General features: G+C 42.0%; 3 protein-coding genes across 4 annotated transcripts in view; 1 reads left to right on the top strand and 2 right to left on the bottom strand.

Moving 5' to 3' along the window:
• Positions 1–131: 131 nt before the first annotated feature.
• LOC146514515 (SOSS complex subunit C-like) lies at positions 132–6384 on the bottom strand. Its single transcript, XM_085168678.1, has 4 exons — positions 6063–6384; positions 2437–2533; positions 1345–1432; positions 132–527 (listed from the first exon to the last, which is right to left on the bottom strand). Exons 1-4 carry the CDS (start codon positions 6085–6087, stop codon positions 429–431), a joined length of 309 nt encoding a protein of 102 aa, XP_085024804.1. The 5' UTR covers positions 6088–6384; the 3' UTR covers positions 132–428.
• A 643-nt stretch (positions 6385–7027) lies between these two features.
• Positions 7028–24254, top strand: snx30 (sorting nexin family member 30). 2 transcript variants are annotated; one of them, XM_085168675.1, is made up of 10 exons: positions 7028–7361; positions 10545–10760; positions 12344–12454; positions 12571–12729; positions 13105–13294; positions 14618–14817; positions 16625–16714; positions 17049–17201; positions 18285–18348; positions 21585–24254. In XM_085168675.1, the coding sequence occupies exons 1-10, from the start codon at positions 7227–7229 to the stop codon at positions 21719–21721; spliced, it is 1455 nt and encodes a 484-aa protein (XP_085024801.1). In that variant the 5' UTR covers positions 7028–7226; the 3' UTR covers positions 21722–24254. The 2 variants fall into 2 exon arrangements, with proteins under 2 accessions (XP_085024801.1, XP_085024800.1); XM_085168674.1 differs by lacking the exon at positions 21585–24254 and having other exon boundaries at positions 7029–7361; positions 18285–19000.
• Positions 19299–26251, bottom strand: part of slc46a2 (solute carrier family 46 member 2) — a 17355-nt gene continuing 10402 nt past the window's right edge. Inside the window, exons 6-8 of the mRNA XM_085168676.1 lie at positions 25528–25684; positions 23327–25446; positions 19299–22367 (exon numbers count right to left, since the gene is read on the bottom strand). Coding sequence (XP_085024802.1) covers positions 25398–25446; positions 25528–25684 — 206 coding nt within the window. The 3' untranslated portion in view covers positions 19299–22367; positions 23327–25397. The remainder of the gene's footprint in view (positions 22368–23326; positions 25447–25527; positions 25685–26251) is intronic.

The raw sequence follows: 26251 nt of genomic DNA on the forward strand, positions 1-26251 counted from the left end.
TCTAAAAAATGTGTTTCTTATGGCTGTTTTACAATAAACCACAAAAAATATTTTTTCCTCCATTTATTAAATTGATATCTTTCACCCTCAAAGAACATCAGTGGGTGTATTAGAGTCCAGAAGCACTCCTGTTATCATCTTTAATGTATGCAACATTTTTATTATCCACAGCAGAATGAAAACAGTCGAAATATAACCTTTACTGCAATGTTTCACAGCCATGTAGAACAGTCTTCTGATCCTTTGTGCGGGTTTTCTAAAAATCAGCAACCAGCTTTCTTAGTCGTGAAAATATAAGAGAGGTCATTTAACACTCCCCTGAGATCATTTACGACATCACAAACAGCTGTCCACGAGAGACGTGGTGTGCGCCCAGGTTGTTCCAAAACTGCACCTCTCACACCAGAAGGTAGATCGGACGTAAAACGTCATGACTCGGGCTCCAGGCGTGGAAGAACTGGGAGGATGAGGTTTCCAAATGAGGAGTCCTGAGTGATGAAGAAGCCTGAAGAATGTGCATGTGCATGCTGCAAGAAAAGAAATAAAGGTGTTAACTACAGGCTTGACAGCAGAGGGCCACCCAAACACGCAATCACACCACCAGCATGACATGAAGAATCTGTGTTTTCACTTATTCTGTTTTATCAGTTAACTTGTTGAGGTTGAATTTATATTGACAGCCTGATAACAAATCATAGTTATTTCCCACTGTTAATGATATAGAAAGAGGATTAAATGCAGCTCATTTTTAAATCCAGTTGCCTTGAAACCTCTAATCTACATTAGCACATACGCACTGCTAAGTGATACCCAGCTGGTATTTACTGGTATTTTCTTGTAACTGTAATTTACAAGAAATGCTGCCCTCAGATCTATCAGGCAGCTTTGAGACAGCATGCCTGAACCAATGATTATCTGGTTAATTAATTCACCAGCACTTAGTAAAAATATTTGGGATTTCAGATCACAGATGTGGGATCTGGCATTTGTTTATCCAGCAGATTAGCTCTGACACTCTCAGCACCAGCTGTAATCACTGTAACTTTAATCACAGCTGAGGACACAGTGATGTGGAGTCAAGCAGTAAACTTGTAAAATAAATGACTGAAACATTAAGGATCAATGACCTCACTGCCCCCCCCCCCCACACACACACACACCTAAAAAAAAAAAAAAAAATCCAGTATTAGTTGGGCTCCTATCAATAGGCTCTTCTAATGTATGCTGTGTAGGATTGCTTGTAATCACTGTAAGATTCATAATGAGGAGGGGTAATCGCAGGGTTGGTTTATTTAATTATTATTGAATGTGGTTGCACTTCTAGTAGCGTTTCTGGTGTCTTACCTGCAAGGCAGCTTTCTGCTGTGCAGCGATGTGCTGCTGTTCTGCGTTGTCCCTGAAGTCCTTAACACTGGGCCGGGCCAGCGAGATGCTACAGTGTTGAAGGGAAAAAGATGGCATGGAAGCATGTGGAAATGACCAAAGTCTTTTTTGTTCTGCCTGAACTCGGCCCTTTAAGCCTGACTAATGACAGGTTATATGTTGGTGTTCTAACATCATCATAAGTATTGTTCCAGGACCATCGCTGCAAATGTCCAGTCACATTGTTGTGAAGTCATAACATTAGAAAAGAAAAAGGCAACTGGCACCTTGTCATAATAATGAGGGCATTAAAGTTCAGGCTTCAGGATTTGAAGCAGCACAGAGCTTTACACACTCGGAGCATCTCTTAATATGTTATAACTGAAACAACAGAGGAAGAGCTGTGTCCCAAAGAAATCGACTTTCCCACTGGACTGTTTACAATAAAATAAGCATGTGGAGTGGTGAGCACACCTGTTACCTCAGATGTTATTTGCCACATTTGTCAGGAGTCTCTCCACATCTTGGATGGCAATGAAACGTGTTTTACTAGGGGAAATCTGTACAACAGAGTCCAGCTGTTGTTCCTTATTGCTCTGCAGGTACAAGCCAGCCATCTTGTTTAATGCTACTGGCAGGGAGGTGGGATTTAAACTGAAAGAGGTAAATATGGTTCTGTGAATTCCCGGGAAACTGCCAGTCATGCTGCTCACTCGGAACATCTCGGCTCAAGAAGCTTCCTAGAGACTGGATGTAGGCTATAACATGATATCTCAACCTGCATGCAGTGCAAGGAGACATATCCAACTTGATGTCTGGGAATTCACAGAACCAAAGTTACCTTCATAACTTACGTGTGTCCTGTCCTCGGATGACTTCTTTCATGTTTTTGCATCACTGTTGTAGTTGATGGTCCATATGCAACAGTAATTATGATGTTGTAGGACCAATGCCAACACGAGGACATCAGATCGTGACACATACTAATGTCCCAGGTAAGCTTTACACACAGACTTAATATCCCCCCCCCCCTCCCCCCCTTCTGTTACTTGGATTATGCTGTACTACGCCTACCTGGCTCCAGGAGTATTCATGGACTGACTCTGCATCAGTCGCCTCCTTTCCTTTTCCAGCTCTGCCAATATAGCCACCCGGGTCTTGTTTGGGAAGGCTGTATTACAAAAAAAGAAAGAGAGGGACAGCTAATAATGGCCACGTTTTTGGGTAATTATAATTGAATGTTGAATAAACATCCAAAAAGATTAAGCTAAACATTGTTTAAGATTATTTACCAGTTACTACTAAGCTTAGAGTACCGGTAGGGTTCAATGCAATTTTTTAGGATCTTATTTATAGCAAGATTTACTAGAAAACACAATAAAAATGATTCTTGTGATCGTGGAGGTTCTTTTTTTTTTGCCTGTCCCGTTTGGTTCTTTTGCCATCAGAATTGTTGTCTAAAGGCAAAGAAAGACACCCAATGGATTTACTTTACCAAATTGACCATCCCAGCCTTGCCGTATTGGTCTATTTGATTCACCTTTGCTTTTATTGTTTATTTTGTTTTCATTTGCTGAACACGGGACAGACTTGACTGGAGAAAAGAAAAGGGAGAAAGAAAGAGGGAAAGAAAAAGAGCGAGGAAGAGGGACGGTGATGAAGGGCAAAAAACAAAAACAAACAAAACAAACAGACAAAAAATGCATATATCGATCACCTGGATCACCTGTTGAGAAAGAAAAAAAGAGAAAACAAACAAAGAAAAAGAGAGCAATTTAAAAAACAACAACATCACGATGATCTATGTGAATATAACAGTAAATAGTAAATATTAAACATTATTGTGCAGCACGTAAGATCGACAGCGCACAGTGTGCTTTGAGGTAGGAGCCAAAAAGGGTGTAGTTTGTGTGTGTGAGCACCCGTGTGTACACCTGTGAGCATGGACGCGCTTATTTTTAAAAGGTTCCTTCATGTAATGATCTGCTAGAGGGTGTGGGGAGCCACAGCCCCGTCCTCCTGGGCATGAAGCAGGCATGGAGGAGATCAAAACTCCAGACATCCAGAGGCCCCAAGAGCAATGGAGACCAAGGAAGACCAACAGAGGGGCAGCCGCGCCACTATCCCAGAAAGAGCTGAGGAGAGACCCAGATGAGGGGTCGCTCAGCAGCCACGGAGCAGAAACCAGGAGGGGTTGCAGCGACGTGCCCGTGAGCTCCGCCGGCAGCCAGCTGTGCCAGAGTGACCGAGCCCCAGGCCAAGAGGCCGAGGCCACCCCACCCCCGAAGGAGCCCGAGCAAGCCCCAGGCTCCAGGCTCCGACAAGCAGCCACCAGGAGTGAGCCGGTGTGTACCTGGACGCCCATCCCCGGACACAAAGAACCACCAATGCACCGATGTCTGAGGGCGTCTGCCACTGGCAGGGGGAGTGGTGGGGGGAGATAGGCCTCCATACCTTGGAGGGCCTGAGATGTCCCCAGAGAGGTGGCGTCTGATACCCCACCTGACATATAGACAGAGACAAACAGGCACACACAGATACAAACATCCATTCCCACCCTCATGCTCTCATATGCAATTACTCAACACTCACCCGACGTGGAGACAGACATAGAGAGACACTGTACACACAATCACACTCTCCAAGCGTACTCTAAGCCCTGGGTCTAGGTACCCTTGCCCCTGGAGGGGGAAACTGCACCCAGACCCAGGTAGTGTTACCCTTTTCCCTGGGGTGGAGAGAAGCAGACCGCCCCGACTCCGCAGCAGCAGGGAGGCCCCACATTCCAGACCCCAATCGGACGGCCAACTCCTCCTCTTAGCCCCCCGCTCCAGCAGGCCGCAAAGAACAGGGTGTGTGAGGACTCCAAACCTCCCTCCGCCCGCTCATATTTGTAGTGTTGATGCATGTGTGTTCTAAGGTGCATTTAAAACCCAGGAGGGCATGGAGCTACCTGCCAGAGAGCAGCAGGTAAGTGCATAGCCCCTCCTGATAGCCCTCAATGTCTACGTGTATTTAAAATTGAGAGGTGGGCAACGACGCCAGGGGTGAGGTTGTACACTCTGATGGTCTTCTGGATGCCGTGTAGTGTGCCAACCCCCAAGGTCCTATATGTATGTGTGAGTAATGTGAATGTCTAAGTTGTGGGATAAAACTGAGGCACAGGCAGCCAGAAGGGAACGGAGGGGGGGATGCCTCCCCTGCACCCTGGTGACACACCTTTACCCTAAGGCCCTGCATGTGTGGGTGATTGTGGTGGAGCAGGAAGAGGGCGAGTGGCCCCTTCCTCGGGCCAGCTCCCCCGCTGACCCCAGTAGGCACCCCCACACTCTGCAACCCACCTGGGAAAGGGGGCCCAGGCCCATTTTAGCCCAGTTTAGCAGAGCTGCCCGGCCCCACAGAGCCCGGGGCAGCCCACCCGACCCCATCGCAGAGAAAACTGCACCCACCCCGTCATCCACTACACAAGACAATAGACACCCAGGCTGAGTTCTTCCTCCACCTCTCCTATATCTCTCCCCACCTGCAGAGTCACTTCCTGGAGAGAGGAGACCTCCTGTAAGATGTAACAGCCTCCCCCACCAGTTGAAGAGCCCCCCAGGTGGCTCAATGCACCGGCGGCACCCTGCGCCAGGGCTGAGCCCCCATACACCCACCTGCCCACAACCCCGGTGACACACCAACCAGGACCCAAGCCCCCAAGGCCCAGCCATGGCCCCAGCCCGGAGACGGAGCACCCCCAGAACCCCCGCCTGCCCCGGACACACCCAGGGACAGCCAGGCTCCCAGGTCAGTAACCCACGTCCGTCAGCACAGACCCTCCCCTAGCCCCGCTGCACGCAGCCACGAGGAAACAATCACCTAAGAGCCAACAGAGCCCTTAACAGGCCATGACCGCAACCCCGGGTTGAGCCCTCCAAGGAAGACGCTTCTGGGGAATCCCCTGACGCCCCAAGCCTGTCCCTACCCCCACACCAATCACAACAGCAAAGGTAGGACCAAACTATGACCCCCCCACCCCCACCCCCACTAGGTAATGGAGCTGATCAAAGGAGCCCAGAGCAATTGATCTGATGTGGTGGCAGAGGCTGTATCAAGACTAATGTAACCTAATAGATAATTTCTATATTGGTTAGAATTAAGATTATTTTTATTTTTCCAGTTCATAAGGACTGTTTTCTTGGTTATGCATAGGGCAGTGAAAACCATATGGGCTATATTCTTTTCTGTAGTGACATAATCTAAGCTGCCCAACAAACACTAAAGGGGAAGTTGGAATGTTACATTTCAGACACTTTGATCTTCACATATCTCGCACCAAAACCTTTGAACTGGTGGACAGAACCAAAGAGCGTGGATATAATTGTCCGGTGTATTGGTTTGATAGTGTGAGCAGTTGTTGGTAGACGTAAAGCCCATCTTGAACATCCGATGACCTGTATAGTGTACTCTATGTAGTATTTTGTATTAAATTAATTGAAGACTGGGATTTCTAATTAAATGAAAGGTTTTTAAGCATATCTGAGACCAGAAGTTTTGGTCTAAGTTAACTGATAAATCCGGTTCCCATTCGTGGAGGTTCTTGCCCTATTCCTCCCTCATCTAGGGGGCTGTTTCAGGGTATCCAGAGCTGGTAGCTACGCCCCTGTATTCAGCAGCCGATTCTCAAGAACTTAAATGACCCAAAACAAATGAATTACCTTGTCCTGGAGGATTAGTAGTCATCTCAGAGAGTCAGAGAGGTCAACAGCGGACACCAAAAAAATACCCAAACTGGTGTTTCCTTCCTGCTGCGATTGTTTCGACGCTACTGGAAATTGGTCTTCGGTAAAAGTCCTCAACGGTGATTAATGTAAGTTAGTTAGAGAGAATAGACCATACAGGAGGACTTGGTGATGGACACCTCAGCAAGTGTCTTTGTAACAGACGATAAAACTCTCGACTGTGTGCCTGTGCTTCACCACATTTTTGTTTCTTAAACGCGTGTACCGGTTTCACAATTACAAAAGACTGTAAAGGAAAGAGGACCCACTCTGCCTTTATTCAAGAAATCTAAAAAAAAGCAACCAAAAAACCTTGGTCTTTATTTACAATTTACAAAAATAACAACATGTATAAAAGTAAGATAGAGAAATTTAAAAAAAAAAGTGAAACAAAAAATAAATAAAAGACAAAAATAAAATCATTAAGATAAACTGTGATAAAAATTTAGATATTTGTTTAGTTTTTGTTTTTTAATATATATATATATATATATATATATATATATATATATATATATATATATATATATATATATATATAATCAACTAATTGATTTCTTTATATTTAAATAAGAATTTGGGATAGTAACAAGACATTTTGAGATACATTACTTGAAATTTTCAGACATAGTGGGAATTCTGACATAATAACTCAAAACTGAGGCAAATCTGAGGACAATAACCTGCAATTTTGATATAATAATTAGAAATTTTGACTTAGCTTCTTGTGTTTTTTTTCCTGGGCCATTTGTAAACTATAACCCGTTTTGTTTCTTGATGTATTTCTGTAAAATATAAATCTGCTTGCAAATCTGTTCGTACATCTTCTTAGTAGACGATCTTCAGCGAGTCACTCGTCATTTGTCACGTGACTGACATGTTTACATCCAGGTTCTTCTCGTTTAACTTCCGGAACTGCGCAGTAGGAGTCAGCTGACAGTTGTGGTCAAGCAACCAGTGAAACATCTCAGCTGAAGAGACACTGAACGGAGGAGGGGAGGGGAAAGCCTCTTTTTTGTCTCCAGAACCGTAACGGCCGCGGAGAAACGGACAGCCGTTACCTCCTCAGATACCCGGCCACGTCTTCCCGCCTTCCACGCAATGAGTATCAGCGCTCCGAGAGGCCTGGCCAGCTCGGGGCAAAAGCCCATCACGGAGATTCTCCACCCGCTGTCCGCCGCCGAGGAGCCGCTCTCCTCCGGGCCAGATGTCACTGTCAGCGGTGGAAGGGATAAGGTAGGATCTGATGGGGCTTCACCGACGGTGGGGGATGGAAAGAGGACGCTTACCCAAACAAAACCCCTCTTTGATTAAACTGTTTTACGGCTGACGCCAGTGTTTATCATCCCCCCTGTGAATAAGTAGGAGAAAACCGATGCAAGTTTAAAGAGGAAACTGTGGAAAACACTCATTTCTGTTTGCATTTGAGGTTTTAGAGCACATGGCTGAACCCTCTGAGTCTGCCACTAAATCAGTGCTGAAACAGCAAATTCACCTAGTTTGGATATCTTGCCCAAATTAATCGACACAAACTCCCAAGTGAAACCGCGAGTGTTGTGTTTTCACTATTTAAGATGGATTATGTGTGTACGTGGGCATGGCATCCATCTCAACCCCGGTGAGCTGAGTAAACAAAGATGGGCCATCCAAGCATATCACATGGCTTTTATTCTCCCTGCTTCTGCTGCTGCTGCTGTGTTTACTGTAGTAACAACTGTAGCAACCACTTTGATACTGCGGTTAATTATTGCCTACAGGAGATGCTGTAATACTGCCAGTATGAAGCTTCTTGGCATCATTATGGTTGTGGCTTTTCCTTGTACATGATTACCCAGGCCAAATGGGTCTGGTTCCTGTCAAACCATTTGTCCAGTCATTTTAGCAAAATTCTGTGGAAATGCCACAGGCTCCAGAGCAGGTCTAGTATCATTCTATTTAGATAAGAGATCTTATTTTTCTTAGGATCTGGTGTATAATGTTAAACACCGAAATTGCATGCCTAATGGTGCTTTTAGTTCCTTAAAGAAGCTGTAGGAAACAAACACCACAATAACTCTTTAAGCATACTGCAGCTCAAGTGGTCTGAGTGGGAACTAATCAAAAGGGAACTGGACTCCTGCACCTCCCTTGCTGTCTGTTTTCAGGCTTCATAAACTCTGGTCAATGATGGAAGACTTTGGACAATCACAGGCTGTTTCAGACCAGATCAGGTGAACAGTACAAAGAGCAAAAAAGTGCAAAGGAAGTAGAATTCACTCAGCCATTTATTAGATTTAGGTAACTGTGGCTGGAGAGGTAGAGTGGACATCCACAAATGTGATGAGTCAAAGGTTCGATCCCAAAGTCCGTGGGGGAGATGGACGCCCAATCTTGAAAAGTACACAAACATCCACGGCAAAAAAATTTGAGGGTGGGCAGGTGTGCAATAACACATCATATGTATAAAAAGATAATGACAGATGGAGGCTTTCTTTTATGATTAAAGCTCCCAATTGCATCTGTCGGTGTGTGTACCAATGCAACAGATTTATCTAATAGGCGTGTGCCCATGTTGGTCTGTAGGGAGGGGTATGAAAGTGGTGCTAGATTGGATCAGTCACATAAAAATTGAAGTGCACATTTTCTTTATTACCGATTTTGATGTTCATTTGATTATTTCAAGGTCTGGGCTGTTGATAGGACAAAGCAAGGATTTACATTGTGTCACTTTGAGGTCTGAGAGATAGTAGGAAAGCGGTTGGAAAAAGCCATTGCATGAGCAAATTTAGTTTGTGTTAACATAAACATTTTTTTTAAGTTGGCAAGTTCATATTTTAGGCATGACCATAAGTGTTTAAAATATGCAAACATGTCCTTAAGGAGAAGCTGGTGTTATTTAGTGATAACTAAAAAAAGCTCAGGTGGAAATATTACATTGATGATGGTGAGGGTTAAATTCCATTCGGTGCTTGGTGACTCACTGACATGCTGTCGTGGCACTTGATGTATCTAGTAACACCTGTGCTCTAAATATCTGCTGATTGGCCACAATGCCGGGACTGGTTGTCACAAACATCTGTCAGCTCTGCCGTGTCTGTTACACACATACGGTTTTCTTATTCTCCTCCTCACTGTCAGTGCGTACTGGACTCTCCTGTTGCTTATTAACATCAGCCCAATGCAATTATCCCAACTGTGATTACCAAAGCAGGTTAGCACCAAAGTGTTTAAAAAAAAAAAGAAAGAGAGAATTTACAGCGTCAGCGCCCGTGTGTGTGTTTCCTGTGTGCACAGCAATGAGTGAAAGCAGTGTGAAGAAACTGTGGACAAACTGAGGGAAAGCACTTCTTTTGACAGCGATTGAAGTAGAAATTTATCCACAGACCCTCTTTTTCTTTTTTTTTCTTTTTCTTTTTAAAGAAAAGGTAATTGTGGTTGAACATGAGCCTCTCACACAACGAAAGTAGTTCCTTTTCTCATGTGATGCCATAGAAGACTCGGACAGCCGCTGAGATTTGTCACCAGAAGTTCACAGAAAATCAAATGTTACATTACGAGTCCTCATTCCACCGGTCCATAATAAAACTGTTTGTGTTATGTTGTTTCCTGCTAACAAAATGATCCTTTGTGCAGTTTTTGGTTGCACCACTGATATTTTCACCCCTTATTTACATGTTTCTAGACAAGAATCAGAACAGAATTGGGGAAAAAGGCTTTTAAATACGCTGCCCTGCTTCCTGGATCTGAATCTGCAGAAGGAACTGAAATGATCAGAATTAGTTACCTTGGGAGAGTTTAAGTCTGTCTTAAAGGAATGAGAGAATAACTCTTTTACTCAATGTGATTGTTTTTAACGTCGCTCTTAATTTGGTCTGTTATTGTATATTTTTCACATGTTTGTATGGGATATTGTATTTGTTTTAAGAATACATGTGTTTTTCTGCAATATGCATCCAAAAGTGCTCAACAAAAAGATAATAGAACAGCATTAAAATCTTCCCAACTTCAATTCCATGCCAGTACAGTTTTAATAATTCATGATCAATTTTCTCCCAACATACAGTGCGTGATATCGGCCCAGTGCACTCCTGAGACTGCACCTCTACTGTTAGCAGCACCTATTAGTTAGTCTTCTAAACGATTATTTCTTAAGTAAGGCCCTTGGAAAGTAGTGACTTTTATATATTTACTTGAAGATAAGATAAAAAAAATTCTAAGTATTTCATGCCAGAGCTGTTTGTTTCCCTCCCATTATCCATCATTCAGTTAGGACGGTGTAGGAGATGTAGGATGTTTGCACGGGCCTAACAAGAGCGCCATTGACAGAGAGGGGAAAAAAACTGCAGTGGCAGCATCGGGATCTGTGTTTTACTCTTTGTTTGCAGAGTGCAGCATCTGTATTTTCGTGTCATGATGTTGTGGTTATCTGTTCACATGCAGGAAGTGGGGCTGACCAACGGCACGCCGGTTGAGACGCCGAGTCCGGCTTCTGCATCCGTGCTGTTCAACAGGCTGCAGCTGGATGATGACTTGGACTCAGATGCTCGGGACCCCTACGCCGACACAGAAACCCACGACCTTTTCGTCACTGTTGACGACCCAAAGAAACACGTCTCCACCATGGAGACCTACATCACTTACAGAGTCTCCACCAAGGTCTGCTACAGGCTGGTGTCATGATAATGTGAACAAACTCTGTTTTATTTTATAGAAAATAATTGCTTAATTAAACTTTTATTTAGTGTTTTCTTGTAATTTTTTTTCTTCCACCTGCATTTAATGATGGCGCAGAGCTTTAATGCAGCTGCTGGAGGTTCTGAAAAATCCCGTGTTGTAGTGTTAAAATGAATATTTAATTAGAAAAAGTTAAAGATACTCTGTGGTGTTTTTGACTTGCAGTGCATTATTTTTATGATTGTGTAGCAGTGCAGCAGCACAGGTAGGGAAGCTACCTAACAAGGATGTAAACAGAGGAAAATACACTTGACACATTTGTATGGGCTTTGTCCACAGAGCACTTTAACAACTTAAGATGTGTAGATAGGAAACAGGCTTTTCTTGATGAAGCTGTGAAAGGTTGCATGGTGACAGCTCATAGACTCTTATATATTGCAGTGGGTGTATTTTGTCTTTTTATTCACTGAGCCCCCTTTTTTTCTAAATTTAGTTTTCACAGCTCTTAATTTCTGCTGTTTTAAGAGATGTTTTAAGAGATTGCTGTTGTTAACTTCCAGTTTAAAGCCACAGACACACTGATGTTTTATCTCAAAAATACTGTGATGTAGAAATGTACATTAGTTATAGTTGCCACCTTTTGTCACAGGAGCAGCAGCAGGCAAGAGAAGGTTGCCACCTCCAGACAAAGAGAGAAATGGATGCTGGAGCAGAAACCATGTGTTAAATGTGTTAAATCTACACTTTACAAAACTACACTATATGAGTTTTTTGTTTTTAAAGCTGTTGTTATTGCATTGTCCATTGTTAGAAAGGCATGGACACCAAATTCTGAACCCACAGTGAAACAAAGGGACAATTATGTGACAGGTTGCCTGGTGCAATTTATTTTGCGGGTTTCGTGAGGAGGAGGGTAAGGCCGAAAGTGAAAATAAAAATCTAGAAAAATATTTGATATATGAAGCTAAATTTTCACAATGTATGTATGTCCACATTTTAAAACCATAAAGGTTTCAAGTAAATCAGAGGTGATTGCGCAGAAAATGTTTAAATAATTTATTTGCGATGGAATGAACCGGTTAGACCTGAATTTGCTTGTATCCTGATAAAACGAGTCATCTCAGATACATGAACCTTTCCTGGAAAATGATATTCCGCAAGGGAGATTCTGTAACTTGTGTTTAGCAGGTGGATCCCCTGTTTTTTTTTTTTTTTTTTTTTCTTCTTCAGCGCTTAATGACATAAACCGATTCAGTGGGGAGACATGTCCAAGCAACCTTTGACCCTTGATGCTCAGAGAGACAGGAAGTGCATTTTTGTGTGTGTACACACGCACTGCCTAGTGTGAATACTAAATGATTTTCCCATTTCTTTCTTTCTAAATTAAGTTAAACTGTTACAAAATAACTCACAAACGGTGTAAAGTTTACTCGGCAACAAAAGGCTGCGTTCATGGACCTGTTTGACTTTACCACCTTGTCACATGCTGGATTTTTCTAGCTCTTTCTTCCTTTTTTTTATATGAAGAATTTAATTTAGAAATGTTTGTGTGTGTTCTTCCTCAGACAACACGGATAGAGTTTGACCTGCCAGAGTACTCTGTTCGGCGGCGCTATCAGGACTTTGACTGGCTGAGGACCAAGCTGGAGGACAGCCAGCCGACACACCTCATCCCAGTAGGTTACACGAGCTTTGTTGCAACCAGATGTGCCACTTGCCAATTAGAAACCTCTCACGCTCTCTTTTGCACTTCCGTCTTGTCCCTGCTTTGCCGTCGTCCTCCCATCTCCAGCCGTTGCCAGAGAAGTTTGTGATGAAGGGCGTGGTCGATCGTTTTTCCGAGGAGTTTGTGGAGACGAGGATGAAGGCCCTGGACAAGTTCCTGAAACGAGTTGCAGACCACCCCGTCCTCTCCTTCAACCCTCATCTAAATGCTTTCCTGTCTGCCAAGGTGAGACGGCGGTAACCCATGAAGAAAAGCAGTCCCACTAATATATGAATATAGGTCAAAAAGAAAGGAAAATCATGAGTGCTGTTGCGTGATAAATGAAAATTCAAAAAGCTTAACCTCAGCTGTAAGCTTTCAGAAAAATATAAAACCACAAAATATAGACCTCTTATTTCCTTGCTTAAAATGTCTTTAAGCAAAGTTTTTATTGCTCTCTTTAAGACGAAAGACCTTCAAATTGTCTTAATCGCCACCAATACTCGATCTCCACTGAGAAGAGGAGAGGAGACACGATTACCATCATATTTTCTTTACTGTCTAACCTTTTTAAACTTATGTGGCTGCCTATTTATATCAATATCATGCTGTTGCTCGCAGGACCTCAACAAACGTCAGGGTCTGGCCCTGCTATCCAAAGTGGGTGAGTCTGTGAAGAACGTGGCTGGAGGCTACAAGCTGCGAGTGCGACCTCCTGAGTTCTGCGCCATGGGAGAATACCTGGACACCTTTAACCAGAAACTGGGAACCATCGACCGGATCGCTCAGAGGATCCTCAAAGAGCAATCAGGTAAGGGGCTGAGGAAATATTATTTAAGCATGATAATTCTTCCTTCTTCATCTATTTTCCAGAGAAGTCTGAGCACAGATGCCCTTACATGCCTCTCATCAGTCACCTGCCCTAGCTTTTCTGGAGAGAATCTGAGGTGTTTGTAGGCTAGCCAGGGAGACATGACCTATTCAGAGTGTCCTGGCTGGCCAGTGGTCTTCTCTTAGCTGGATATGCCTGAAATACCTCATGTAGGAGGCGTAGGAGGCTCGTATCATCATCAAAAGTCCCCGACACCTTTGCTGTTACGTATGGTGAACTGTTTATCTATTTTTTTCCATTCTAAATTAAACCCACAAAAGGAGAAATAATTATGCTGAATCATAAAAAAAAAAGAAGAAGCTAAAAACCAAAAGAGAAGCTTTCGTTTGTATCGGATGTTTTTATTTTACCAAATATATTAAACTCCATGCTGACCCTTAGATGTATAAAGCACTATGGCTGGATAAAGAGTTAAATTCTCTAGAGTTGCTTACCCTATTCGTGTATTTTAGGCACATGCAGGAAGCAGCCAAATTCATATGGTGCTGTGCTCTTTGCAGCGTAGCCTCAGTGACTATAGAGGAGCTCTTTGTATGTTTACCACTGTGCTTGTGGTTACAGATGAACTTCATCGAGGCTACTTCTTCCAAATGTGTATTTTAGGCACCAGCAAGCAACGAGTGCATATAGTGCATTGGAGCTTGCTCTTTATATTATGTTTCTTGGCCATTTTGCTGGTAGCATTTTGTAGCATCGGCTATTTAAATTTCATGTGCGATCGTCCAGTCTGTACCGGGTACACAAGCAATGGGTTTTAGGATGAGTTGATATGCAGTATTGACTGTGGAGTGTGTTTGTTTGAAGAGGAATCCACAGACCTTTGGGCCTTGTGGTTGATAACTGCAGGCCTAACTCATGCATGAAAAGTGACTGTGTAAATAACTGCCACCAGCCACGTGAAGTGCTGCTCGGCACCATCTGTTCAAGTTGTAGACCAGTGGCTGTCCGCGGCGGCCTTGTTAGAGGAGATAAGATGGAAACTGATGACTGTAAATAATAAAGACCTGTGAGGTGATGGAATGTAATCCAATCCAATTTTATTTATAAAGCACTTTAAAATACCCAGCACAGGACCAAAGTGCTGTACAGAAAATAAGTTAAAAACAATAGTGTAAAAAAAACCAAAAACTATGGTTGTGGCTTTGCTGTGATTTATTTCCCAGAACTAGTACTCTGCAGTAACTCTGACTCTAAGAAGTCAGATCTGACCTAACCAACTCTTTCACCGCATCTCTCGACTAGAGTATCTAACTGAGCTACGCGAGTATGGTACAGTCTATGCCAGTTGGGCGGGGTCAGAGGAGGAGCTGCAGCGCCCTCTGGAGGGCGTGGCTGGCTGTGTGACGACGTGCTGCGGAGCGCTGGAGGACATGAGCGAGAACATGGGCCAGGACTTTCTACCCGTGCTCAGAGAATACATTCTCTACATCGAATCAATGAAGGTAGGGAGTTGGTGGCACTAAAAACATGTAACGTCTGCTTGATGTGTCAAGAAAAGGGAACAAAATAAAGTGTTCTTATTTCTGCTAATTAGTCCCCGGGTGTAAGTTAAACAAAAATTTAGCGTTAACTGTTTGGAATTTTTTGGACATTTTATACTAACTCATAGTAATTAATTGGCTGATGATAACATTCATGGCCAGATGAGGCCTGTTCTCTTGTTATTTCATGACAGATAAAAGATCAATATGAAGTCCAAAGCGATATGCAAGTGAAAAAAGCGATTGTTAGGCTGAAAAGACAAAGCGAGAGAGTTGCTTAACTTGCTTGAAAAGAATGAAAGCCCTGGCAAGCTCATCAAAACCAAAAGACCCGAAAGAGCACAGAAAACAACTAAAGTCAATGATGACAGAATTATTTCCATGGCCAAGAAAACCTCTAACTAAGCCAAGAACACTCTTGAGATGGTGTGTACATCATTGTCAAGGTCTAAAATCAAGAGATGCCTTCATGAGTGTAAATAAAGAGAGTTTACAACAAGACGCAAACCACTGGTTACACTCTGGAGCACGAGGACCAGATTAGTATTGGCCAAAAAACGTCTTTGCATAGATGAACCGTTTACCAGAATGATGGGAAGTGAAACAAAAACAGCTCCTGACCTGGAGCATACAACATCATCTGTTATGGCTGCCTGTGAAACCAGGGCACTAATGTGTATTGATGATCTGACTGCTGATAGACGAGCAGGGTGAATTGGGAGTCATACAGGGCCGTACACTCAGCAAAATGGGGCAAAACTGATCAGACAGTGTTTAACAGTACAAATGGATAATGACGCAAAGCAAAACAACCAGGCAAAGAAAGGGAATGTTTTTAAAAGTCAACCTGATGTCACTCCAGAGCGTGCTTTTCAGTTACTGAAGGCAAAAAACCCACTGAAGGATAAAATAAAGGCCTGGAAGGAAAACACAGCTTTTTGTGATGTCCATGGGTTCTACACTTCATTGACTGCAAAAGGGTTTCATAACAATCCTCATAAAATGATGTTAGCTTGTCCAGTTAGTTTTGAGCCTGTGGAGATGTGGGGTCTGTGTATAAACATAGAAATATTCCTCAACAGTTATTTTGTTAAACCAGAATTAAAGCAGAACATCTGCACTTCAACCACATCTCGACTGTGCAGGCAGAGAGAGGCAAAACTACAAAAACCGTGTCATTGTCTCAAACCTTAGTGTGCAAAAATATAAAGGAAAAAAGTGACAAAAAGAAGCAAACTGTTATGTGAAATTAAAATATTTTTGCCTGTTTCTTTCCAAATTAAAAAGAAAAAAAAGATGTCTGGTTTACTGAGCTAAAATTAGCAGAGGAAAGTTCTACTGAAGTTTTCCACTGTAAACACATTTATAGGTTTTGGATGGAAAAGAGTGGAAAAGGCAGTTCTGCTCAGTTCGCAGGCACAAGCTTAAAAATGTGTAATGTTTAACCATGGATTAGTTTCATTTATTTATAGCGGAGAACATAAGGAAAATACACGAGGGCAGAAATTTACCCAGTACAGCATAAAGTGCGAGTCCTTCTGCCTGCACACAGTCGAGCACCGACTGCTTTCATCACCTTTGAACCTGAATAGAGGAAGTATGGTGTGAGATTCTGCATGTGTCATGTCCTGTCCTCGCCAAGCTCCTGATTCAGCATCTCTGTCTCAGTTTAACAGTTTGCACATGTTGTCTTTCTTATAAAATACTTCGGACAGTGTCACATTAAGGGTGCAAAATAAAACGTATGACCTTCTCTGTCTGTTTACAGAATGTTTTAAGGAAGCGAGACCAGAGCCAAGCGGAGTATGAAGGCCGTCTAGAAGCAGCCGTATTGCGCAAACAAGAGGACAGAACGCCCGTGAGCCTTCCCCTTCTTTCATCTGAATCTGCCGTTTCTGCATTTGTCACTTCTGGGAGCGTCTTTACTTTTCACTGGCATTCTTAGAATTGAAAACTTAATAAATTACAAGTTAAGAGATCATTCTTCAGGTGACCAGGTTAGATTTGTCGGATGTTAAATAAAGTTGTTCATTTTTATCTTTTGCCCATACAAACATCACAGGATTTAATACACACCCCATCCCCACCAATGCTCCTGCATCACTCGCCCCCCTGTGATTCTTGTCCTGTAAATTAGTCCTGTATTATGTCCCCTATGGCTCCTGTAGCTGATGTTGTCTGTGTTATACCAGATACCAGCGGAGGTAGAGAAATGCCAGGACAAAATGGAGTGTTTCAACGCTGACCTGAAGGCAGACTGGGAGCGCTGGCAGAGCAACAAGAGACAAGACTTCAAGCAGCTTCTCACCGGCATGGCCGACAAAAACGTCACCCATTATGAAAAGGTACGCCTGTGTAATTTCTGTAAAAACACTCCAGCTTTTAGCCTCAGGCAGCACACGAGCTGTTCTTAAAGGTCACCAGAGACACTCCCACTGATACCAGTGTTTCCAGTTTTATAGTGGCATAAAGACTGAAAACAGAGTGGAGCAGTTAGGGAGACGCTAAATGATGTGCAGCAGTCTGGGGGGAAGAAAGGGTCAACAGATGACAAGAAGACAAACACTAACCTCTCTCCAAAGTGATCCCATCTATTCATGCATATGGAGTTTGCACTTAATTTAAGATATAAAAACAGGTTCATTTTTTCAGTTTCTTATTATTTGAGTTAAAAAAAAAAGTTTATGTAGACTAGAGAAATATTATTTAATGATGCGAGCACAACTCAGTATTACTATAAATGAACTTTAACTCTTGGTCGCCGTCGTTGCACTGATAGCGCACAACTCTCACCTTGTTTTTGGTTTTCTCTACATGGAAAACGCACATGCTTAGGGTGAGCAGGCATGCAGTCAGATAGTCCACATAATTACCTCCTACCCCATTTTCTTGACTACAACTGTAGGATATCATGAGGCCTAGGAAAGGTGTGAAAGACTTGCTAACAATATAATAATCTCAAGAAGATGGACTACAAATTCTCATCTTGTTTCTTTCATGTACTTTAATTACAAAGGTTGTTTATTTGTTCTTCTCATGATCTCATGATCTTGTGTATGTTTATTTTTTAATGCATAAAAATGTCAGACTTCTGTATTTAGTTTGTTACCCTTATCCTCCCTAAAATTTCTCTGAAACTGTTCAAGTGCATTCGCTCATTAGCCCGTAGAGACTGAATGTTTTGTACTCATGTGTGAGTGGTAGAGCCATCTCACTCGTTTATTATGTGGTAGATCCTCAGCAGCCTCTGTGGCAGATGTGTGGAATCACTGTACAGATTTCTGAGCTCACACTGTGAAAACATGACTTTTACAAACATAAATCTCTCAGAGCAGCCTCAGAATTCCTCTAAATAATTCCAATGTTTCCCTTTTACCTCATTCTTTCCCCACGTCGGCCGACTCTTCGTCCTTCTCCGCCCTGCGCAGTGCCAGGCAGCGTGGGAGTCGCTCATAACTCTCCTCCAGGACAAACAGACTGAAGACAAAACGAGTGAGACGAACTGAAACATCTCTCTATCTCTTTCTCTCCGTCTCTCCACACACACTCTCTCGTTCATGCCACGGAAAAAGACCAACAGGGCAGCAGGTTTACCTGCTGGACTCGGGGCCCCTGTTCTCCTGTGAGATGATTGCATGAGGGGAGTCGTCTCCCTCTAAGATTTTGGTCCGCTAAGGAGGAAACATACGGTGCATTCGAGGACAGCTAGGAAAAGAGGAGAAACCTACTATGTATAGTTTTTGCTTCTTTTTTTGACTTTTTCTACTTCATATTTCGAGTTAACAGTCGGTTGCCAATGCTGCTTTGTATTTATTTAACCGCAGTCTCTTACTCAACGCTCTCCCATTTTCATACTGAGAAAACTGTTCATGAAGGTGTTGCTGCTGTGTGGGTCTATGAAGTATCTTAGATTTGTTTCAGATGTGTTCAAAACATCCTCAAGATGTTTTTTTTTTCTTTGTCCTGCCAGGTTGTAAAAGCCTCTGGGAAATACAACAGTGAATGAACAGGAATTTATGTCTTGTACTCAAAGCACCACACCTGTTGTTTTTTTGTTTTGTTTTTTTTACTCTATACTTTTACCAAAGGTCACAAACTTCACCCCTGTCTTTCCTGCACCTGTTATTAAAAATAACCCACAAAAGTCAGGTGGTATGTGATAAATGTTCAAGTGGGACCTCTGTGTGTTTTCCCAAAGGGACACTTTAGTATGTCTTGGTTTTTGTTTTGTTTTTTTGCTAAAAATCCTCACAGATAAATGGAGATAAACAGTGTTCAGCGATGACGATGAAGGTGCCTACAGAAGAAAACAAGTTCTTGCCATCTATAAATCAACATTTTGGGCTATAATCTCTGGTCTCACTAACTCAAACTTACGAGAAAATAACTTGAAATTTTGAGATTATAACTCAGATTTTTAAGTTACAGGTAGCAAAAAGCTTTTTGTTTGTTTGTGTTTTTTTAAGTGATGGCAACAAGCTTCTATGGGCGTCTGAGCTGAACGCTGAGGTTTGTCTGAGAGGTCACTTTGTGGAAGGTGGAGTTTTTAAGAGAACAGCGGCTCCACCTTGTGGCCAAGCTGTTGATAGTTTTCTCCCACGCTTTTGAAATGAGGGGGAAGTGAAGAAGTGAGCTACCTCTTTTGGGTTCTCTTGATATAGTCTTTCTCTCACCATTCCCATTTATACCCTTCCTCTTCTTCTTTAAGCAAAGACTTACCTCAGTTGGTGACGTTAACGGTGCATTTGGTTCATAATAATAAGGTGAAGGCTCCAGTGGTAAGAAGACGTAAATGTTTTACCATTGGAGTTTTTCTTTTTTTTTTTAATTAACTTATTATTATTTCCTTGCCTAAGTGATAAAACCCTGCACTGAAGCATGCATAACCTTCCCTTATGGAAAATAAGAAAGCCATGAATCCTGAATATAAGGTGTCAGTGTGGTCATGCTGCTGGCTTACAGAGGAACTAAAACCTCTGGGGCTAGTGGAAAAATCCCTGCTGTGTCATGTTAAGAGTGAGGCATTGCAAAAAACAAAGAAACAAAAAACGACACCCTGAGCGATGCAACACATTACTTTAAATTCTTAAATTGCCTGTTTTAACCAAACGGGCTGAGACTGAGGTACTGAACAGCGTGAAAACCCTCTGCGGTGCAGCTCTGTTAGCAATCTGCTCAGCTGTGACTCATGGGATAATGAGGTGGAGCCCTGCAGCACGTATGTGAGGCACACTCTTTGCATCACACTCCTTTATTATTTTCCAACTCCTGGATGGGGAAAAATCCCCTCACTGCAATCATATTATTTAAAACTTTCTTATTTACTGCCAACCCAGAAAAAAAGGTTTTGAAGCACAGACAGTAGATGCAGCTCGCTTATTCTGCTTTCCTTTTACTCTGAAAGTAGCTAAAACCTGACCAATGACGCCCAGGCAGACTCAGTCATGTGACATTTCCACAGTCACCATGTTTTGTCCTCCAGTTGGTTAAGAGTTTCTCCTTCACTGACAGGATTTCCAGAGCCTGCGCCTCCATGCAACCAAATGCAAGCGCTGCAGCATCCTGACGAGGCATCTGCAGCTGCCAGTGAACTGGGTTTATTTTGTTCTCTCTCTTTTTTTATTGTCCTTATCTACTTTTGCCTTTCACATTTTACCCTTAAGCTTTAAAAGAGTAAAGCAGCTACTCTGTAACTAGTAGAAGTCAACAATGTGAAGAAAAAGTATCTTTATGGACGGAGGCAGCTGCAGTGGAGCAGCCTATGGATGCACCAGGGCTAAAAGGGAAAATCCAAAGATTTACTACGATCATTTTTGCCCATACTGTTGTCCTATATTAACCCCCAATTAATATTGACTGTTAACTTCTAGTAGTAGTCCACTAGTAGTGCTATTGAGCAGTATTTGTAGCTGCTCCCACATTGATTGTACTCATACAAACACATCAGGTGCCAGCTTGATGTGAAAACCCCAGATCGGTTCAAAAACATTAAATGAGACGACTTACGTGTTTCTTCTTGATGTTTGCTTGTAGCTAAAACTCACTGAACCCTGAGTGCAGTTTGAGAAGTAACTGGATGAAATGTAGCATAAATATTACAAAAAAAACTAAAACAACTAAATATAATAAAGCTTGAAAAACACCATTTCCTGTTCTGTTTAAGGTATAACATTGGTATCTGCTGAGGATTGTGAGTTGTTGTTGTTGTTACTTAATTTCTTATCATTAGGCACTGGTGCATCTGTAGAGCATCGCTTTGGTGTAAATGAAGTAATTGACATGTGAGACACACATTTATGAAACTGGAGGGAATCTTTGGGATTTATATGAGTGCATAAAGATTTAAAAGGGATTAGAGATGTGCATGAACAGTGTAAACCTGCCACAACCAAAACGGATTTACTTTTGATGCACATTAAACCTCCAACAATAGCTCTGTTTAGTGTGATCAATGTTCTCTATTAGCCAGTGCCCTATTATTATTATTATTATTATTATTATTATTATTATTATTATTATTATTATTATTATACTACATGTGCCTGCTGAATTGTTTTGCACTAAATATGTAGCTCAAGGCCCTGGCAGAAACTTCTGCTGGGGAAAAAATTGTTTTTCTTTCTAATTTAATTTGCCAAAAAATTGAAAACAAACTGGTCTAAAGTCAGTTGAGACACATTCAAAAAATGCTGTATATGAAGCTGATTCAGGTTAAATCCCTCAAACAGGGACGTCTGTTATGAGCCTGTTGCAGGGGAGAGTTTTCATTCAAATATTTCCAGGCCAAACATCCTCTGCCCCCAATGCCTCTCTCTTCCTCTCATCGTCCCGGCAGCGTGGATTCGCACATGAAGAGAAGATCTGATTTTCAGCACATGATGAATAAAAGCGACCAAGTCAGTCTAAACCTCAGATCACTTTTTTGTCTGTTATGGTTTTGTTTTTTTTAAAACCTCTGTTCCTCCTCATTGTGTGCTGTTTACGTTCAGAGCCCTTATTGTACATTTGGATGTTAATAACAATTTTGTTGTAATTATAAATAAGCTTGTACATTGATGTTGTTTTTGATGCAATTTATCTTTAACACAAATTGGTTTTTTTCTGATATATTGGACCAATAATAAAAAGAATGAATGCATTTGATATTTTTCTGCTTCTGTAACTTTTTATAAAACTTTATAAACTATAACTAGTTTATTTTCATCAAAAAACTAAATATACTGCAGTTATGCTCTGGATGAAGAGGTTTAGAAAGGATTGAATATTTAAATATTCTTTCATACAGACAATTTAAAAACATCACAACAAGCCTTAATAATGTTTATTTAACAAAAAGATTTTATTTAGTGTCATTGCAGCTCGAACACCAACATAAGTTGCTCTTTATGTTTAATAATTTCATTTAAACTAACAATTTCAGCAGAAGCCCCCTTTTATGCACCGTCAACAAATAAAAGTGCAATAATGTGCAAATGCAAAATAACTATTAAAAAAATCCTTCATTTGGTTTCCTTCAATCAGTACTATAAGCAGTGTTGGGAAGGTTACTTTTAAAATGTATTCCATTACAGAATACAGAATACATGCCCCAAAATGTATTCTGTAACGTATTCCGTTACGTTACTCAATGAGAGTAACGTATTCTGAATACTTTGGATTACTTAATATATTATCATGCTGTTTACAACTACATGCATGAACTATTGCTGTGATTTATTACTGTAACTGAAGGTCCGCGGCTCCGAACCGTAGTAAAGGGACCTCTGGCTAATACCGTGGGTTCTGTGTCGGCTCGTAGCCGAAAACTAGCTTTACTTTGTTGTCTGGGTCAACTTTGCTTGCGAGAGACAGAGAGAGGCGTTGAAAGGCTGCTCCAACAGAACTTATTGTTTTTGGAGGAAAACACGAACACGGTGTACAGTCGAGTCTTAATAGCTTACTTACAACTGGGCTCGTCAGGCACTCTTCTTGGCTGCAGTGGTTATTATTATATTTACATGCTTCCAGCTCCCGTTTTTGCTCGATGACAGCTCGTACTTTTCCTTTTTCTCCCTCCCTCGCTTACAGACACATAACGTGTATGGCAGACCATTCTCCCTGCAGCACGGACTACGCTGCCTATGATGCTACATTCTTTAGAGCTATACCGGTAGCATTCTGTCTATTAGCTTAGCTCAACAACAACAGGCGCTCTCTCACCCAGGAAACACGAAGAGAGAGAGAGCGTCACCCTGTAACCATGGCAACCGTAACGCTGCCGCCTGGAACAACAGAACGTAGCTGTCAAACGAAACCCAAACAGTCCTGACCCGCCACAATATGAAACAGAGAAGTACCGCCGTGTAATCCATCTATTTCAACAAAGTAACTGTATTCTAAATACCACCTTTTTAAACGGTAACTGTAACGGAATACAGTTACTCATATTTTGTATTTTAAATACGTAACAGCGGTACATGTATTCCGTTACTCCCCAACACTGACTATAAGCACTACTTCAGCTATACAAACATGTCTACTAATAACTAAAATATGGCTTTAAATTTCTACATAAATTCATGCACAGAACTGTACCAGTACCTTCAGACTTAGACAGATGAACATAAAGCACAATCAAATGCATTAGTGGGTCAATATGTAAGGATAATAAAAATATATAAAAGCAAACAAAAGGTTATGTCAAAAAAGATCCCTTAGACTGCCAGTAGTCGGTGTGCGAGAACGTCGAAAGACACCAAACCTAAAGCTTTTCCTAAAATATGTGTTGTGAGCAGCTGACTGATGGTGATGATACACGGAGTCATGAGCGGGGGAGAATCCAGCAGTTTTTTTCCCATCCACAGAACACTTGTCCACGCACTTGTGATCGTTTGCTAACGTTGCTCTGAATGTTTCAGGCACAACATATTTTCCCTTTTGTTTCCTTACGAACTGCGTCAGTAGGATTAATCTGTCAAATACGCAGCATTAGCTTCCTGTGAAACTTATTTCTGTGTCTTTGTGTTTCTGGCAGCAAAGAAATGAAGAAGTGACTGTTTTGTTAATAATTTACATTGGTTTGCCACTGGGCGAAGACAGGTGGTAAAATATTTGATATTTAAAAATCAATAATATCTTCTGAGCAGCAAAAATCGGTTCAATCTAAAGAAAATTGGGCAATGTTTTGCTATGGTTTACAGATTGAATGTCGTGTTTCAGTCTTATAATGTGCAACAGTGCGCATCAAACTTATGAAGTATGTTTTTCTTTCAACTTTTTTGGGCTTGTTGCCCAATCTGTAGTGGCGTCTATGCAAGCCCTGCTGATTTAAAAAGCAGTGCATGCAATTAGTCCGTTGCCACTGGTGTAATGCTTAGCTATTATATCAGGGAGCTTAATACAACACTGTTTAAAAACAAGTTATCTCAAAATTTTGACGTAATAACTCTATTTTTTATTTTGTAGACCAAAATTTCGGAGGCAGTAACTCTAATTTTCCATTTCTGGATGCCAGAAACTGTTTTTGGCAGAGACGAGCTTCCGTAAAACAGCGTAGGCTTGCAGCAGGTTTAAGTCACACTTTAGAAACAGTGACCTCTAGAGGAGTTAAGGTGATGTGAACAGGACACAGACGTAAACAGTACAAAAAGATGGGCGTGTCTTCTGCGTCTGATGAAATCTGTATTGTTGTTTAGTGGCAAGCAGAGGGCTGGCCATTAAACTCATGTCTGAGAAATAATACAGATGGCATTGCAGGGTTAGGGCTTGATGATCCTCTTTATTAGACTCAGTCAGAAGCTGTTAGCCAATGACTGTGCGGTTTCTCGAGCCTCGAGGCTTCACCTTGAGACATCACAGTGGCCATGTCCACCGTTTACACCGTCTGTGACTCAAACTGGATTCACTTCATGTAGCTTTGACCTAAACCCAAACTGCAGCTAAGCTGGCATCAGAGCAGCACTCTCATTAACTTTGTGCACATTACTGTCCAAGTACAGTAACAACTGCAAAGTCTTTAAATATGGAAACAGAAACAGCAACAGCCAAAAAAAAAAACCTGATTTTATAACCACACTTCCACTTCTAGCTTCTAGTTTACAAATCTACAAAAACAGTAGGCAGTTAAGTAAAAACGGGTGAATTTATAACAGAGATCAACTTGTGTCAAACTTTCTGTTCCTGTAACAGCCTGAGAGGACTACAGGATACAAAACTCCTAACGAAGTTGTTTAAAACATGACCCATGGCTGAAAACTGAGTGTGAGTAACAGTTTGCTGACAGAAGCAGCCAACGCAGTCCGTGACAAATCCTAAACTATGTGGAAATCACCGTGGCAGCTTCTGTCTATGTGAGGCAGTTGTCTATTTGAGATGTTTCTCAAATAGATATAAAAATACTGTGTGCCCTCTTTTATAACTGAGGAAGCTTGTAGGAAAGGAAATGCTTTTTCTGCTTTAACAGCACAGGAAGTAGTTTCAAGTCTCAGTTCCCTTCTGCCTTGCCCCAATGCTCACTCGCTGCTGCTGCTGCTGCTGGTTATGATGTTACTGGTTCGACCGCTCTAAATCTTCTCATACTGCCACCTCTGAGGTGATCTGCAGCCGATGATACTGTAGACAGTAGACAGAGGAGATGAGACAAAGTGACTCTGAAAGGCGGGCACGTTAGTCTGAAGTGATCTGCACACATACCTGATGGGTGTCATTGCCAGTACTGTGAAAATACTGGCTAGTGTGAACACAAAGCCTGGGAACCAGTCCAGGGTTCCCTGATAGATCTTGGTGAAAGCGGGAATGTACGCCAGGCTGGCAAACTTCAGAGCGAGCTGCAGGAAGGTGAGGGTCATGCCTGAGGAGAAGGGGATGGAAGACAAAGGGAATGAAGAGAGAAGAGTTTGCTGTTTGTTTAATCTATACAAGATATTGCTGCTCTGTGTGTGTGTGTGTGTGTGTGTGTGTGTGTGTGTGTGTGTGTTTGCATTTCTGACGTTTCAAGCAGATGATGGGAGAGATGATCCTGTAATCACCTGGAAACTGTGTGTTCATGTGTGACAGAGAGGGAGAGCCTTCTCTGGCTAGTTGCAGAGCAGGCTCTTATAATGTGCAGGTCATTGTTTATTGTGAACCAGCCTTAAAGGGATCACATGGAGGACTTGCTTATGCACAGATCCTCTCACATGCATCCAAAACTCCCTCAAACTCAGCGCACGCACACTGAAACACAAGACTTAAAATGGTGGTAGCTTTATTAAGGCTTAAATATCACAAGACTCCAAGGGAACCACATTTCAAAATAAAATTAAAATGTCTTCAGTTTTACAGGGAAGATTATGTTTAACCTAAAAACTCCAACTGGTTTCGGCACACGAGTCTTCATCAGGGAGTAAAACAGAGTCAATGAATCGTTTCTAGTGGC

The sequence above is a fragment of the Neolamprologus multifasciatus genome, chromosome 7, assembly GCF_963576455.1.
Source record: "Neolamprologus multifasciatus chromosome 7, fNeoMul1.2, whole genome shotgun sequence".
NCBI classification, from domain to species: Eukaryota; Metazoa; Chordata; class Actinopteri; order Cichliformes; family Cichlidae; genus Neolamprologus; species Neolamprologus multifasciatus.